Here is a 19,074-nt window from a genome sequence, read left to right on the forward strand (position 1 = left end):
TCGATTTGTGTTTAACTGTAATAATAATTCGAAAAATAAACAAGTGATTCACCCAAGTCGTTGATTGTTTGAGTTAATTTAATTAATAACTCAACTGTGTCGTCTTCTACAGAGTTAGACGAAACATCATTCGATGCAGGACGGATTCCCAGAATTTACAGCTCTAGGAAATTCAAAATTGAATGTGGTATTCTAACGAAGATAAAGCAGATTTATTACGACGCCGTGCACGGCCGGAGCCGACAGACTTCGTTCGCGATCATAAAAAGTAGTGATTCCATTTCTCCAAGTTTTAACAGGGTTCACCGGTATACTCACATCGGCATAATTGTTTCTTTGAAAAAAAAAGATGAGGAGCCCGGGGTTGTACGTAAAATTGATGTGGTGGGAGTAGGTTGTCAAGGCGAAATTTATGTTGATATCAGTATCTATCTCGAATCTGGCATAAATTACAAAAATCATTAACAATGAAACGACATCATGATTTTTTAATCCGATTGAAATAACGCTGCAACAAACATGTTTACATGACAATTATTTTCGGTAATAGCATTGTACTAAAATATTTTTACATAATAACTATTCAAATTTTGTTCTGTACGTGATGATTGGTACTTGAAAACTGTTGTCTACCAAACGGCACTTTTTACGAAAGAAATTAGAATACCTTATCTACGACTGAAATTTTCAACACTCTATGTATAAGATAGTTCGTGGATTTTTATAATAATATCATCATAGTGAAGTATCACATACTCGGTCGCTACATGATTTAATAACTATACGCATTAACAGGGTATGTAAAGGTATGCTTAAGTTACATTCGGAGTCTTTACTGCTTGAATTCACTGCCTGAACTCATTTCCCTACCGAAACAAATTCCAGACTAGAACATTTTCGATCATCGAACTAATTTCAATTAATTCATCAGGATCAAAAATTCTGCTCTTCTATTTTCTATTATCTAGGGTCTCTCCATTTTCCTCCGTCATTTTTTCTAGTTCAATTTCTTCGTCAAATATTTTCACATCCTTTACGAAGTACCAGACTCCAATATCAAATAACGTTCCAATAGTAACGAAACCTGAAAGATAAGCAGAATTAGAGAGAGTCATGATGTCTTATTGAATAACAGTTTGTGATACTATTAGTAAGAAAAACGACACGTCTATTGACCAGCAGAAAATTTCACTCAGTCATTTGTACTTTTGAAAAATCAACTTAAGGAACTTCCACAGCAATTTTATGACAATAAGGAAATTAACTAGTGAATTGAAATTTTGAAAATATATTTTTCAAGTGATCATAATGATCCTCACGAAGTTTCAAAGGGATGTACCACGTAGATCTTTCAGGAAAAAATATCAAGGATGTGTAATCAGCCTAGAGTCTTAAAATCCTAGTTTCTCTAAAATCAGTAAAAAATAATCGTCAATGGAATAAATATCCAAATATTCCGTAAATAGAATGAATTATGTTTCAGGAATATATCCTTGTAATTTTATAATCCCTTACCACGCGGCTTACTTGTGATAATTGACAATATATGAGACGGTCTGAATTTTCCACTCAGTGAGAGGGATTTGCCGGAAACGTAGGAGATTAGTGTGCGTACGCGTGCAGAGGGCACTACGTGAGCGGGTCATTCAAGCTCCCAAAACTGATACGGCATGTTATTTATCTCCTAGTATTTATGGTATCAAACATTGTGTCCATTATTTTAGATGCTTTCATTTCATAAACTGATTTCTGCTAAATAGTTTGCCACACATCTACAACTTGACATTTTTAAAATCGTATGTTGTTTACTTCGGCTGATCCCACCGACACGAGGAGTACTTTTGAATAATTACGACCTACCAACTGCGCCGCATAAAATGCGTGGTTGTCAAACGTGTTGTGAAAATTTTGTTTATGAAAAAGTCAATTTAAATATAAAAATACATCCTAATTGCTCAACCTAAAATTGTACACAAAATGTCACTGAATTCACGAAATTTCAGTGTACCTGTAAATTTTCTATTACTTAATTTTTTCCTTAATGTTACAACGGGCTATTGACCTCCCCACCCCCACCCCTATACCAACGAAACTTACTTTAGAAATTCTTTACGCCACGTTACCACAACAATATTATATCAAACATATGATTTATCATTACCTATTTTCGATATAACATATTTTTAATATGTTATTTCATTTCACATGACTCTTTTAATATTCATATAATTTATAAATATAAATTTAAAATATTTTTTAAATTAAATTCACTAAATTTAATTTGGAATATCATTAAAGAAATCCTTAAACAAAAAAATTAACCAAAGTCAATAAATAGAATAAAACAACATACAATTATTATATTGAGATACGCGGTAGCGTATCGGCCAAGACAATTTTCGATGCTTTCCGAATGTCCGAAAATCAGACCGAGAACTGCCGCGTATATATACACGACACAACGACCCCCTCCACTATTCCCAAATAATAGTAATGCAATAAAATGCAACTGCCCAAGACTACGGGAGAATGGACCTTACTTTCATAATATAAATCGCGTATAATGTCCCCATTTCCGTCCGTCTTTCTTGTTTCTGATTAATATTTTAAGAGATACGTTCATTAACATTGTGTAACATTTTCTATTTTCGTGATTGAGATTATTTTCATAATTTTTTTGTTTCGATATTGGCATCATTACGTGACGTCTTTAGAGAATCAGAAAATAATGGTTCCATTGATACTCCACCGTTGGGCAAATTTGCTCTGATCGAGCGGTGCGCATGCGCGTTGAGTGATACCAGTGACCAGACGATGACAAAACTTATCCCCTCTCTCTCAGATTCGATATGTCGCAAGATCTTATTAATGATTTTGTCAACGATCCAGACTTGGACACATTTTAGTAAATAAAACCAGCATTTAAATATTCTTTTGTGTAGGAAAAAATTATTTAGAATCACCGACTTTTGTGTTTATTAAAGTTCTCTCGAGATTTCCATCAGATGTATCGAAATTTACATCGTTGGGCCACGCGAAATTTTCGAGGTTATGGAACGCACCACTTTTGACACTTTTATCCAAATAAATGTTGACACAATTGTTGTATCTTCCGTAACTTCAGAAATGTTTGGGGGATGCTTCATCGATAATTTTCTCAGCTAGGAAAATTATTTTTTGGACATTCCAAGTAAATTTAATGATCAAGCTGTGTAATCTCAACTCTTGAAAAATTTATTCATTGATATGTTTGAATCTGGAGGAGATAAAGAAATTTTGAAGAGAACTTTTTTGTAGATCTCATCGTCCTCTATAAAAAGGGTCATTTTTACAATTGCTCTATCTTTTCTAGATTCCGAGATATCAATGAATAAATGTCTCAAGAGTTGAGATTACGCAATTCGATTATCAAATTTACTCGATTTCTCATTTTGTTTCTTGGCAGAAATTTCTAGCGCCAAACGTAATTGAACAACGAATTATTCTACAGATCCATTAGATCTATTGAAAATTCGATCTTCCGTCCATCGGACATTTTCGAGGTCATGAAAGGTACAACTTCTCAAACATTTACTCGAATGAATGTTGAAAAAGTTGTGCTATCTTCTATGATTTTGAAAATGTCAGAGGAGATTTTTCATTGGTACTTACGTCAGCTAGAAACAATTTTTTAAAATATTTATTACTAAAATCTCTCCTGACAGGTCCTTTTGTAGATCCAGATTAAAATATTATTGATTAAAGAACAAACTCAAATAAGATAATATCTTAATCGATGAAGTACATTACCAGTCGTAACAGACTAGAGCTTCACACTTCGGAGTGAGATCGGAACGAGACTTCTTCACTCAGATTTGAAAAAAACTTGTGGAATGATACAAAAACAAACAAAAAGCCTTTTGTTTTAAGAAAACTCGCCAAGTCAATTTATCGATTGTTCTCTTCCTACGGAATAGAAATCTCGGGAAAGGAGATTTGTTCGGAAACAAATAAATGTAAAAATAAACAAAATCAAGAAACGAGCACCAAATCAGAAATGCTTAGGAAAAAAAACAGTAGATGCATAATGGAAGACTTGGCGCGGTTCTTTTGATTATCGCAGATAACTGCTGATCAGTATTCGATCCATTGAATCGCAACCTTACTCACTGAGTCGCGTTGTCTTGATCCCCTCAACCGCGCCAAGTCTTTTATTATACCTCTACTGTTTTTTTTTCGTAAGCATTTCTGACTCGGTGCTCGTTTCTTGATTTTGTTTATTTTTACATTTATTTGTTTCCGAACAGATCTCCTTTCCCGAGATTTCTATTCCGTAGGAAGAGAACAATCGATAAATTGACTTGGCGAGTTTTCTTAAAACAAAAGGCTTTTTGTTTGTTTTTGTATCATAATATATTTACTACATGGCTAGAATAATGCAAAACAGTCTCCAAATAATGCTACACTGGATTTTTCAAAAGGGAATTGATTGATTAATAGATAATTGAATAAAGTAAATGAAAAAACTCACTTGCTGCCGTAAAGTTGAGCAGATACCTAAGGGTTTCTCCATCGTACAACCAACAATTTCCCGTTCCTGAGCACGTTTTTCCCCAAACAAGGCACGTTTTATCTGTAAGTACATATATAATACTCACTAGAAACGATTTTCGCCCACTACCACCGATTACAAAATTAAGCCAACTTTAGCTATGAAAATCATGCAATAGAGTTCAAACTACGCAATGTAAGTTGTGTGCTAATAGATTAATTACCCAGGATAAACCCAAAGAGAATAGGCGACGGTATGAAAGCAAATAAGCTCATGATGGTTAAACCGAAGCCCATGGCCACTGCTTTGTCCTTCTCGTCAACGCATCTCACAGACACTAGAAAATTTGAAGCCCGTCCTGTAGCGCCACTGAACTTGAGAAGACACACAACTGCCAAGAACAGATAGAACTTGTGTTGGCAGTCTACTGGACAGGGTCCAGATGTTGCCGATCCAATATAGTTGGCCACATTCGGATGTTTGTCAGCTGTTATCGTCCAATTACTTTCTGTCAGGACATCAACTCTATCAGATGGTGCTCTAGTATACCTCGATTTAATGCAAGCACAATCAGAGTAGGTTTTGGTGCCGTCAGGATTCATCTAAAATTGGAGAAAATCGTCAATCAATCGGCTTCAAGCCAAATCCATCAGAAAAAGTTTGATTGTGGAATGGGCGTAGCAAAGTTGAATATTGATTAAATAATTTCAGAATAAGAATGAACAGAAGCAAATAAATGTGAACAATTCCTCTGCAAAACGGCCCCGGATATATTGTTTAAACAAATCATATTTACGATTTTAACGTTGTTCCTGAATACATCGATAAACATCATTCGAAGCAAAAAAAATTAATTCACCGGGTTTTTAATTCAGTATGTTAATTGTTCGTTGGAAGACGATAAAAGTGTGATGTACGCGATTTCACGCCGCAATGGTAGTCGTTTTATTTCACTAAAATATTCCTCGACTAGATCCACTTTTGTTGAATAGCCCTTGAAATTACAAATTATAGTTGAGTTTAGAAACAATAAGATTGATTGAGCGATGTTGAACGACGTTGAGACTGTTAATGCACAATTTATGCAACAAGACGTTGAATTAGCGTAATATGGTGAGATAATAAAGGTTGTTGTACTGTCACGCTAAACTGTTGGAAGGGCCCCTTTATCTGCTGACCCAATGAACCCCAGAAAGATCCGATATCGATCGAGTCATTGGTGCAAAATTGGTTCGGTTTCAAACAACACACAATTATCCCTCAGAAAATCACCAGATAAACGTTTCTACATTTTTTTTTCACTTTGATGATCGTTTTGAAAATACAAGCCGGCAAAGGCTTGCATTCCACCTTGTGTCCCTTTTCTACCCATGGTCCCCCTGTATATCTTTTTGGAAGGCAGGGGAGCGAACAGATGTTTAAATCACAATAATAATAATAATGGCAATAGTAATATATTGATGGATAAAAATTGTTGTGAAAATGCATACTTTTCGAATAACAGTCAATTTGCATTTAATTTTGTTTACCGTAGGAAAGACAAGGGGACGGGAATGATTGAATGAAGTATGGTGGCATGTAGTATAGACTTTTGCAAATAATTTGTTTATCATTCCATCCGATTTCGGATCTGAAATTATTTGAGTATCATTTACAGATGATTTTTGCATGGTGAGGTACCAAGCCAGTGGGCAGTTCGCCTACACTGTCACAATATACGTGTCTTTAAGCGCTAGTACCTCCGGTTCGAGTGGTACAATAAAAAAAATGTTCAGATCCTTTTTGTTCGTAATTTTATAAAGAATAGTTTTGTCTCGTTTGTTGTCTGATATCAATGTTTATCATGATATGGGATAAAAACTATAAAATGGCGAATTCCAATTATTGGGAGGAGGAATTTTTGTCTTTCTCATCCTCAACATTAATATTAGCGATATAAACAAAAACGTTTATAGGAATTTTTTGACTCAAAAAAACCTCGACACCTGGACTAACTCGTGATTTAAACGAAACGTTTGCATTTCGCACGTAAAATATGCATATACCTTGAAAAGGAGTAAAGAATTATCGTGAGAGAGCATAATCAGAAGACAGCGAGTTCGGATCCCGGTCTCGACTCAATTTTTTTCTTTAAATTTTTTTTTCTAAAATTCTATCGAGAATAATCCTGCTTCTCTTCCTACTTAATCGAACATTCTATCGAAAAATCTCCGATGACGTTCCAAGATGTCAACCACTTTATAAACTTTCCGTCTTATATGTGAAAAAAATGAATTGATATTACTCTCACAATCTATGAATTTCAAATCAGTAACAGTGGCTGATGCTCAAAAAAATCCACCTACCGTTAGAGTTTTACATCCAGCATGGCAGGCAGATATGTAGGTTCTACCGTCCTCCGAACATACAGGATTATATGTAACATAATCACAATTACAATTATCAGTGCACGAAGAATGTCCTCCAGGACCACCTGCCATTATCACCTGATTGTCATTGGCAGAGCACCTTAAGAATGCGTAGGATATCATCCCCATCACCGAAATGGCACCAACGATGATGTTCCAAGCTGCTAAATATCTGGCTTTGGGTTTGTACTTTGATATGACAAGACCCGAAATCAGTATTCCAATAGCTGTAAAAATCAGGCCAACTGTGCCCGTTATCAGAGAGGAGACTGAGGCCGATTGTCTGTATTGAGTTTCGATGTATTTGGGCATAAACACCCAGTACGGCATGTAACCCAAAAAGTAGAAAACTGTAGCGACATTGTTACACATCAACGTACTGTTGGTCAATAACCTCTTGAAGGTTTGCATCATGTCACCTAAGGAGGCTGGAACTTCTGATCGATTCTGCTCAAGATCCTCAGAATTCTTGTTTCCTTTTTCGTCTTGATTGCTTGTGGTTGACTTGCTGCGCTCAAGAGCCAGAATTTTTCGAGCAGCTGCTCGAGGAAGGGTCTTCGGAAAGAGAGCGAGAATACTTGCGAAAATGAAAAGAAGAATCGCCAGGATTATCCAGCCCATCCACCAGGCTCCCAACCACCTGTTGGACGACAATAATTTTTTAATAAAACTTTGGCAATAATTAGTCAAGGTCATACAGTTTGGTGTCTTTTATTTTTACTGTTCGTATACCCTTTCGGTTTTTCACTATTTGGTTCCATATCACCCCCAACCCTCTGTGTCGCATTCGCCAAAGGACGAGAGAATACCTCGTCCTGAGGAAAAAACCTGCCCAAGTACAGTCATCCCATTGATGAGATTATCACTCGACAGTGAAACTGTGAGATTAGAGAGCTGCAAATTTTGACGGTCATCGCCGGGAATCGAACCCGGGTACATAGCATACTAGTCTATCACTGTAACCACACCGCCATTATCGACGATTTACAGCTTGTTAATTGTTCAAACATGAATATCGCTCGCTACAATCCTTCAAAGTCTGGATAATTATCTTCCCAAAGAAGATTGAACACTTTAATTGATTTTGAAAGGGAAAATAGCTCTACACTCAGGACGGATTTTACCGACTAGTTACGCTGCTGTTGAATATCTTCACTTGCCAAATTTTCCAACTAATTGCATGAGAAAAATTCGAAAAACTCGTTCGTAGTTAGTAGCGTCTGAATTAAATTCCTGAAAGTACTGCTATTTTTCAAACATTTTTTTATTCATTATTCCCTTGATGGTACAACTGTTTTCTATGTTTTACATCGACTCCTACCATCCTATCTCACTGCCTTCACGCCTTCTCGCTCGGCCTTTTGCCTTGCCTTCTTGCCTCTCCTTCCCCTGCTGTGCTATGGAAACAACTTTTTCCGAACTGTACTGCATTTACGCAAAGGTCGGGGAAAACCATGGAAAACCCTACCGTATAGTCGGCTGATAGTGCAGGGCCCTAAGGTACCCTTCTGTCACACAGATTTGAAGGGTACACTGGGTCTTCACACTCGTGCCTTGCGCGCAGTAATTTTGTTGAGTGAGCGTGTAGTGAGACCTGAGCGGTGGCTCATCCAAGTGGGTGGCGAAAAACATTACCGCGGATAAAATAGCCCCCGAAAAAAAAAACGGTGTAAAAGTGGTGAATAATCACATATAATACCACAAGTGGTTCAAAATTATCGAATATTTCCCGATAGATTCGTTGCAAACAAATGAAGGAGTCAAGTTTTTCAGGCTAAGACTCGTGCTTCGCACTCGTGATTTTTCCTGAAAAACTTGACGACTTCATTTGTATGCAGGGAACCTAGAGGGAAATATTCTATAATTTTGAAGCTCGAGTGGTATTCAGGGGATTGTTTTTCCTATCCAAATTTCGGCTAAGAGAATTGTGCCATGACATGAAAAGAGGTTTATTTCGTTAAGTGTCGTTTGTTTATCAAAATTATCAAAAAATTATCGCATATAATACCACAAGAGCTCCGAAATTATCGGATATTTCCCGATAGGTTCGTTGCAAACAAATGAACGTGTCAAGTTTTCCAGTTTAAAAATCACGAGCGCGAAGCGCGAGTGATTTTTCTGGAAAACTTGACGAGCTTATTTGTTTGTAGGGAACCTTGAGGGAAATATCAGATAATTTCGAAGTTCGAGTGGTATTCGGGGGATTATTTTTTGCATCCAAATCTTGGCCGATAGAATTGCACCATGAGACATAATTTTCAACGAATTGCCATTAATCTGTCAGATACAATTGAGGGTTACTTCAACATTTGTTTTTTTTTATATATATCAACATGCAAAATTTCCAGTGAAATTTCCAAGAATATCCGCTGAAATACCGTGTTGACTATACAAAATAACGTCGAATGGTGCAATCCTATTGGCCAAGATTTGGATGGGAAAAATAATCGCTGAAATTCGATGTAGGCTACACAAAATATCAACAAATGGTGCAATTCTATTGGCTGAAATTTGGGTGGGAAAAATAATCTAGTAAACTATAGCCTTTTTTCGGAAATGTTCATTGGAAATCAAAATATTTGTGAAATAAGTGAAAAATTAAGATTTATCTTGGGGATATTTTTTCCGGGATTCATCTAAGTACTAACCGAGCTAATCACTGCTTAGCCCCGAGGCCGGCAGCAGCAACTCCCCACCCGCCCAAACATTACCGTCTATTTTTAAAATCGCTTTCCTTCTTATAAACAAATAATAGACCTGGGTTTTCAAAGGGTAGAGTATCATTCACCAAATGTTAACAGATTCCTTGATTGCTTTACGTGTAATGTTAAAAAATTCAGACGTTAATCTTGGATTACACCGAAAATGTTGATTTTCCCATAAAACCCTGCGTTAAGTTCCGATCTTTCAACTTTTTTTCAAACAAAGAATAATGAAATTAAGGAAAAAATTACGATTCAGTTATGACCTAGAAGGGCAGAACTACTTTAACTGAAATGGAGTTAAATTAGCACCAAATTCTATACTATCACTGTTTATGATCCAAAAACTTTGAAAAAATCCGTGTTATCATTTTCTAGATTATTCTCTACCAAATATTGTAAATATCGCGCTTGTGACGTAAGTTTCCGTGTTGATCTTAGAACAAATAACTGCAGTGTTTTTTTAGACACGAATGATTTATCTAACAGATGGATCCGCTTGTGTATCATTGTAGCAGTCAGTTGATGCTTCGTCTTATCTGATGAACTTTATTTTGATTGATTGGATTACGCGCATTCATTAATCGTCTTCATCTCTTCCATTGTCTACATGCGACTTTCCTAAAGCACCATCACTCAAAAAAGTATATCAAATATTGTAACCGTTCCAGTCCTTCAAACTGATCGAATACTCTAGGTCACTATCAAAGATTCTACCAAGACCCCAAAAACGACTTTAAAACAGACGCTGCTCATTCAATCTATTGTAATTTACATGATTCTATATCTTCAATCAAATTTAATTTTGTTAATAAAACTACTCGATGAAAAAAGTTCTGAGTTTAATCTCCTTCTAATATAGTTCTAGCGTTAGAAGAACAGTGTTCATAAAAACATCCCCTACGGTTCGTACCTAATTATCCGAATTATTTATCGGCTGTAGTTACCAACGGACTCCTAATCGGAGATCGAAGAATCGGTTGAGGCGCAAAAAGACTTTTATCAAGTGTTAATGATAATTAACAAGATCAAATATTAATAACACAAAATCTTGCAGAAACGAGTGCAGAATGAGTGAGCGATATTGATTCTAAAACCAGAATGATTTTCATTTTCCCATTTCGATGGAAAAATTTGGGGACAAGACCAACAATGTTTAGATTGATGGACAATAATCTTCCATATAATTATTCCTACTGATTTCAATAAGAGTCCACTGTACGTCTACCGACACTGGCGGGCGACGTGGTTCGACACTCGCCTAGTTCGAGTTCAAATCGCAGCGGATGCGAATTTTTCGCAAACTGAGGCTTCGATCAGCGGGAGACTGTCGGTAAGGTAGTCGCCTCGGTCATCATGGTTTTTTCCTGTGGTTTTCCATGCCAACTGGTATGTTCAATGGGAGCGTGAATGCCGTGTAGTGTAGAATCCACAGCCGCGCGCATGGGGTATGTTAATGCCAATTAGTCGAAAAAGGGGAGAAAGGGCCGGAACAAAAATCAACATCTAAGGTGATATCTCCGATAACGATTCGCTAGTTTCGAAAGGTGAATGATCGCAAAGATTTACCAATTTCAAGCGACACAATTTATCGGAAAATGTCTAGACTATTATCGTCCGTCATCACAGCGTCAACATTAATTCATTAATCTCTATTTATCCAGTGATATTTAATATCTCATTTCTGTCGATGAAAAATACAATGAGTGGAAATAATCGTGAAAGTGATTATATTGTTATGTAAACCGATATGATTACCTTGGATCAGTTGTTTTGATTGTTGGCGTCAGGGTTGGACTGATGTAGAATTTCAATGCAAATGATGCTAATCCATAACCAATTGCTGGTCCCAACATTCTCAGGAAGTAGGAAAAACTGATTAATGCCGGGGTCTTTGATTTCTGAATGTTGTCGTCCATGTAGGAGACACCAAGGGTGTAGTAGAGAGATCCACCTATTCCGGCGACTAGTTGGGCAATAAATAGAAATACCTGAGGGGCAAAGTTACCGTCCTCTTCGTGACAGTCAATTCCACGATGCTCCTTGGCTAAACACAGAAATTTTCGATCTCTGTCTTGCCCTGGCAGAAGCCCGGTCGAGTTTGATGCATCCGTGAGACTTATTCCACCGTATTCCTTCGTTAATTGCAAAGCGTCTTCACCCGGTCCATAAAGAAAATGGGGGAGCATTGTTAGGCAGCAAAATAGCACTACCTGAAATAATCATGAAAGATCAAAATTTTTCTGTTACATTAACGAAAAGAATTCAGGATGTCCGGAAAGTCATGGTGTAACGACTCACGCCTTACAACAACTCGAATTGGTTAAATCTAACATTTAGTAATCCGACTAGTTCTCTCTGCGGCGAGGGTTCTATACCCAGTCGCTCCAATCTTCTTCGCAAAAGATTGCACGACGCCAGTCGTCTCCGGCCCTCATACGTGGGGCCAGGACTGATAGGAGGATCTTGTCAGGAGACATGGGACTGATTATTATTGAGTTCGCTACGGCGCTTCTACACTACAACACAACCAGCGAACTACTGCAATGGGACATATCGACGTCATGAGAGAAATATATTTGGAAACAGAACCCAAGTGAGTTGCAAATTTCCGAGTGGGAATTGGTCAAGTTTCAGGCGTTCATCAGGAATTAATATCGGAACTTGACGAGGCATGTAGACCTGTACTTTGGATTTTCTACTAGGGATGTCTGATGTTTTCACTAATCGATTATCGAGTGCCATATGATCGATTATGACTGTCAAATAGACAATTACCAGCAACATGTCTCGTCGCCGACATTGATTATTTTCACATATCGATGAAAAAAACGATCGATTCTTGAAGTGCGAAATTTGAGACTACGGAATTTTCATCTCGCAATATATTTTGCACACGTCTGCATTACATAGACTATAAAATTGCAAAAAATATGATATGCGAGATATATACAAATATATGGGTCAAAATAGAAATCAGGCAAAATATATTTTGCATACTTTCCAATCATGGCATTACATTTTTGAGGTATCTATGAGATTTATATATTCACATCTATATGAATCCACCAAAAATGATGTGCCCCACATATACGCTACATATATGCCATATAAGTGAATTATGTTGTATATTTTTTGATAATATGCTCACGTATAATCTTTGCTTATACACTGTTCTGTACGTGCACGCATGCACAGACATTTTCTTCAGCTAGAAAACAACGCGCGCTTTGCGTGCCTTGATAAAGAGATTAGCAATACGCAATTATTTACTTTCAAGCTTTGTTTAATATGAATTATACTAAATATGAAATTCAAACATCTTCCAGCCTTATCGAGGACCGAATCGAATTATCTTTCAATTAATAGGTGTATCATGGGGTAAAATAAATTATTTGAATGAAGAAGCTATGAGAAAACTGAGAAGATTATTCGTCTATGATTACGGTTGAATTTCTGGTTGAAATAATACGAGGCAAAAATTTAATCTTATATTTTTCCTTCTATGTTTATACTCAATATTAACAGACATTTTTACTGTCGAGAGTTTTTAGAACTATAGGCTATGATATTTATATTTTCGTTTTGAGCCTAAAGAGACTCGGACAAATAAGACCTATTATGGTGACGTTACTTGGGGTTCAGGGTGTTGTAACTCTTTGTTACTTATATCAGTTCCTCTAATGAATTGATGACGAGCGGATGTGCCTTCTGAGCGATTAAAGAATAAAGTATTTAAAGAAAAGTATTTCACAGTTTCGTCATTCAAAATATCCCATTTCTAATAATAACAAAAGTTTAAAATATAGAATAATAGAAAAAAATATAGTTAAAAAAATGAAATATATAAGATAAATTATATAATATATAAAATAAAATATATTGTTATATCCAGCGAAGAATAAAGACGACACAGGTTGGTAAATGTTTGGGGCGGTTTATTAATTACAAGAAGTATGACGATGTGTCATGTAAGAGCTCTGAAGAGAAACACACCAAGACAAATGTTAATCCAAAAGACAGTCGTTCTTCTGACCAAGTTCAGGTCATAGACAAATGAATGATATTCGAAGGGGGACACGTAACAATATTATATATATATACATATAATCTTTTTAGTCTACAATATTTAATTTTTCAATCATAAATAATATTTCTCCTATTATTTTTTTTATTGGGTGGTGCCAGATGGTACGACAGTTTTGGTCTTTCACGTACTCGTCCCAGTACCTGGGTGGTACCTCAGCCTAATTCCCTACCCGCGCTTGCCACTGAGCTAACTTACATCTAACTTTACATGTGCTGGGTTCGTTTTCCGACGATGGAAAAATCCTTCATCACCGGGACTCGAACCTGCGCTCCTGGGACGCTTTGTTCATGAGGCCAGCACGCTGACAACGTACCCAAAGACATCATCTTAATACTTCTAATATTATATTATTTGCGATTATATTATGTCATATTATTGTAAATTCAATATTATATTTTTTCCTAATACATTGATTACAACATAATGTAAAGGATAATTTTTTCATGTATATTTAATTTTAAAAATGGATCGGTTACGCTACACTTTGCAGTACTATTTTTGGTAGAGGGCCCAACCGGTGAAGCCTTTACTGATCATGAAAGGTGCAGATTGAATAAAATTACGAATTGAAATGTTCGAGGTGAAAACAATGCATTCCTATGGGAATGTTAATGTAGAATCCCTGGGCAAACGACGTTCACGGATATTTTTTACGGTCTATATCTCATTTAGATAAACGAAAAATTTTCGGCTAATTAGATATTTGTTAATGATTCCCAGTGCTTTTCTATTCAAAATATTTTCATCGTGATTGCTTCCATGGAATCTTCACTTGGTATGTGAAGATTATATAAGGTTAGATTCTAAGAAAAATTCAAGGCAAACGAAAATGAATGGGAACATAACAAAATCAACCGGATAAAACAATTACTTTGTGTGATTATTAATTTGAACGGAGGAAACAGTAGAATCGGGACTGTACGAAATTCTTACTAAGAATACTCTTGCACTAGTTCGTTATTTTCTGTGCCATAATTATTTTTCCAAATAAATTATCAATATTGAAACTCATCCGAGTGAGTAAATAAATTACACCTATGAAAGAAATAAATGGGCCGAAGAGAAAGTAACAAAGGTATTAATTAGAAAAAGAAAGACGAATGAATGAACAATAAAAGCGAAGGTCTTGCTTTAGAGAATGTGTTTTGCTGTATGAGAAGAATTAATATTTAATAAAATCCATTGAAAAGAGGAAATTTAAACAATCAGACCGAATGTTACCGAATTATTTGGAACGTAATTTATTCTCATGAATAAATAATTATCAATAGAACCCTTATATTCATACCTATTTGTTTAACTTTCAAAAATTATACTTGAGGAGATTACCGGAAAGAACAATTTCAAGAAAATTCCTAAAAAATTAAAAATTTTCAATAATGATCATAAAAATCAAATCAACCAATGTAGTTCGTAGTAGTCGCACTCTTCGTTTAACTTCGGCTTAATAGCATTAAGACGAACAAATAAAGTTATGATTTAATTCGTTTGAAAGGTCGTCTTTAAAGAACCCTTGAAATTAGAATTTTTTTTAAATCCAATTTATCCAAATTTCCTCAACTAATCCAATTGCCAAATTCAATATTTTTTATAATTATTATGGAATAGCCCTCTCTTTAATTGATTAAAAAACAAAGAAATTCAATGAATGAACAGCCCTTCAATTGATGGCATTAAAAAAAGACTCCACAATATCTATATTCACAAAAAAAAATTGATTCCATCCATTCATACAAGAACAATCCATGACAAATTTTCCCCACACACTTACGCACATGAAAAAACACAGACGGATGAGATTTAAAAATTGTTGCTTGGAATTTGTTGGATCGCATTAGGTTAAGAAAACGTAGATAATTAAAAATATAAATTTTAAAGATTGTAAAGACCATATTTCAGAACACGGAGATAACAGACGGAATCAACCTGTCATGACAAGATCCAGAATAAACCACACAAAATTCACCCACAACTTCGTTATGTGGAAAGAAAACCCACCAAAATATCGGACCTGTAAGGAAAATAAATCGGTAAAAAAATTACGTATAGAATCACTTAACTCCTTCATTGAATTATCAGCAATATCAAAGGAAAACAAGATTATAAATGAAATTATGAAACAATTGAAGAGACTAAAACACCAAAATCTCATATAAAAAATTAAGATACGGTATTAAAAAAGATTAATTTTCATGAACCATTCATGTTGACCATCAATTTTGATGACCACAATACTGATGACGATTATAATTTATTATATACAAATATTCGGTATAGACGAATTAGGATTCGGCTAAATTTTGTGTAGCCGTAGCAAATGAATAGGCATTTATCTCGTGCAAGAAGCACGAGTAGCAGTCAAAAGTATGAGAAAGGAAGTATTTAAAGTCATTTTTTCAAAAAATCGCTTAAAAACCTCCTTTCATACATTGTTAAATTATTGAGTTTCGTGAGAGCTAAAAAAGGAGGGAAAATCTTCAAGCGAGATCAATTCATTAAACATTTCAGATTTCACCGAAAATTCTGTAAAATTCCAGAATTTAAATAGCATGAAGACGAGTCCCTTCCCATCCCAGAGTCCCTTCAAAGTTCCGAGAGACTTTAAATGTTGAATTTTCTCCAGATTTTCTAGGGGGAAATAATTAGAGACGAAAGATAGATGAAAATTATGTACATTCGAATCTCATTTTATTTTGATAATCATCCGAGCAAATCATAAAAATAAAGGGCTCTAGTGTTTTGGGTTATTTTAAGAATGCTAGTCCTCTCCCTAAGGATCTCCTGAAACTCTTTCTTCATACCTTATCAAATTATTGGGAGTTTCGTGAGAGATAAAAAAATGAGAGAAAAGCATTTGTCGTCAACTTCAAGTAAAAATCATGAAATTACAGATTTCACCGAAAATTTTGTGAAATCCCCGAATTTTCCAATTTCTCATTAGTTTTCCGGAAAGAATGTTATCGGAATTTGTCGATACCACCCACTTTTCCAAACATCTCTGACTTCCCAATACTGAAAAAAGTTGACTTTCACACTAAAACATACATTTAACATTAACATAAAAAAAAATGAATTACATTTTTTCGACACCTGCGCAAAACAATTCAGACTACAATTTTTAATAGTCTACTCTCTAAAATATATATACCACTATAATTCTCATAAAACCGTCAAAAACCTCGTCGTCGGTAACCAGTGGCCCTGCCCCAATTTGCAAAAGTGTAACTTAATAATTTAGTATTAGATCGACAGGGTAAATAAATCTCATGTACAGACTTCAACATTTTAAATAAGAAGAAAAAAAAGAAACAACTTTATCGTCCTTACAGTAAGAAAAAACTCCATTCAGAAAGAAAAAACAAAGCAAAAAATAAAACTCACAGTATAAATTCCGAAAGCTATCCATCGTGGTCTGTGTCCTCTCCCAGCATAATACGACAGTACGACGGACACCAGTAGCTGGGAAATATCATTTCCAACCATAATGACACCTGCACATGAACCCATCCATTCAAAAACCCTTCAGTGGGTGTCATCAATCTCATCACCAATTCACACTTACCAGTGGTTTTCGAAGGTATCTTGAATCTTTTCTCCAAAGTAGTGATGGTACCATTAAAATACGCATAACTCGCCGAAAAAATACATCCAAGAACACCGTACAGAAACACATACGCCTTTTTATTGGCAAATTTTTGTAGTTTTGGACCACTAAAGCACCAGATACCGCAGGAAGTGTCTTCCGTTATTGGCAACTCCCTGAAAACATCATCAACCCCTCTGACCGATGGGGTGTGTAACGTTGGACGTTCTATATCAACACTTTTCGATGGATCCAACAGTAATTTCATTTCAGCGCTATTGCCCTCCAAGTTCATGTTACTCTTCGTGTTATTCATATTCCTATCAATTTTTATTTGTCCCCGAAAGAAAAATTCGATCAAAAAATTATTCCTATTTTAATTTCCTTATTTTTTCATCTCACGGATGAAATCCTCGGTGCGATCATTCTCCTTTTTTATTCCCCACATATTTTCATAATATTATAATTTTTATGAACAATTTTAACACTCAAGTCATTTCAAAATAAATTCACCGGTGGATTTAAAAAAAAATTTTTTATATGTTTATGCTACTCAAATGACTTTTCTTTTATCGAATGAGGTACTATCTTCTCGTATGTAATAACTCGACTATCAAGAATACACAACGTATAACGTAAATTCTAATGGAATCCCCACCGTTCTATCAACCCCACGTACGTGGCCCGATGATTCGTGGGCTTTTGATGCACATGGGAGGGATAAAGATGGCACGAGTGATACTGGATATTGTGGGAATTGATAAAGACATTCTATGATTTTTTTTTGCATGTTTTGTTAATCTATTTTCGGGTGCGAATGTCGAGTTTTTTTTTTCAGGTGAGATAATGAGAGATAAAGTTACAAAAATCTTCCGTTTCTCGGTGGTATTTTTTTTTTTTTTGATAACAGTTTGGAACAGTGGAGTATTTCAATGGATCGAGGGAGTTTTTTAATGTTATTCTCATGTCATGTTTGGATGTTTTATTCGAGTTGACTGGTGCACAGGGACCTAAACTGGGTTCTGTGTCGCAGGAGGCTATCCAAGCTATCGTAGACAAACCGTCTTGACTATGAGCTCACATTGTGAGGCTATTATGATTTATTAGAATGAAGGCCTCTGTGGTGGATGTAGTAATACGCACCAGCATATCATACATATTATACAGAATGTGATGACATGAATGGAGAGTATACCGTGAATTGAAAAATACTCGATATAAAAATCATCTGTCACTCGTAGAAGACTTTTGCAATGAATGTTTTGAATGGGAGCACAGTTGGAAGAAAGTTATGCAATAATGAGACAGGTAATGGTGATATGAAATTTTATGAAAAAGATTTTAGCATTTAGGGAATAATAAAAGATGATTGAGAAGAATCTTTTCATACGAGGAGAATAGAGTTAGATGAACTCAATTTTAATTGTGCAGCGAGAAAGAAAGTTGTTGCTTTTAGTAAATAATTTTTGGGATCAAATCGATTTTAGAAAATACCATTTTGGAGCCATTTCAACGCTTCAAATATGGCGGGACGATTTTTGTTTGCGAGAAATCCGAAATGTTTGAATGAACCCAAAATTGAATTATGCGAAATACATTTTATTTTTCCCTAATCTCTTCCCTCCACAACAGCTCCAATATCGAAATGATTTTCGACTTTATCCAGCGTATAACTAATAATTTCAAAGTCAATCTCAAATCTCACTCAAACTCCTTGAGAAACGACCTCAATCCACGTAAAATCTGCAGATCGTTGACTC

The 19,074-nt window shown here is 35.5% G+C and overlaps 1 protein-coding gene across 1 annotated transcript; it reads right to left on the reverse strand.

Annotated features, from left to right (window-relative positions):
- Nucleotides 1-461: 461 nt before the first annotated feature.
- On the reverse strand, nt 462-17,978 carry LOC135170265 (solute carrier organic anion transporter family member 74D). Its single transcript, XM_064135949.1, has 7 exons — nt 17,294-17,978; nt 17,113-17,222; nt 11,400-11,854; nt 6,877-7,579; nt 4,755-5,133; nt 4,511-4,612; nt 462-1,084 (listed from the first exon to the last, which is right to left on the reverse strand). Exons 1-7 carry the CDS (start codon nt 17,628-17,630, stop codon nt 951-953), a joined length of 2,220 nt encoding a protein of 739 aa, XP_063992019.1. The 5' UTR covers nt 17,631-17,978; the 3' UTR covers nt 462-950.
- Nucleotides 17,979-19,074: the final 1,096 nt, after the last annotated feature.

This window comes from Diachasmimorpha longicaudata, chromosome 2 (assembly GCF_034640455.1).
Source record: "Diachasmimorpha longicaudata isolate KC_UGA_2023 chromosome 2, iyDiaLong2, whole genome shotgun sequence".
NCBI lineage: Eukaryota > Metazoa > Arthropoda > Insecta > Hymenoptera > Braconidae > Diachasmimorpha > Diachasmimorpha longicaudata.

Excerpts from the sequence above, each read along its gene's own strand:
- LOC135170265 (XM_064135949.1), bottom strand. The coding sequence starts at position 17,630 with ATGAATAACACGAAGAGTAACATGAACTTGGAGGGCAATAGCGCTGAA. Across the intron at positions 11,855-17,112 it reads TAGCTTTCGGAATTTATACT|GTAGTGCTATTTTGCTGCCT; the intron begins GTGAGTTTTATT and ends TGATTATTTCAG. Across the intron at positions 1,085-4,510 it reads GCTCAACTTTACGGCAGCAA|GTTTCGTTACTATTGGAACG; the intron begins GTGAGTTTTTTC and ends CTTATCTTTCAG.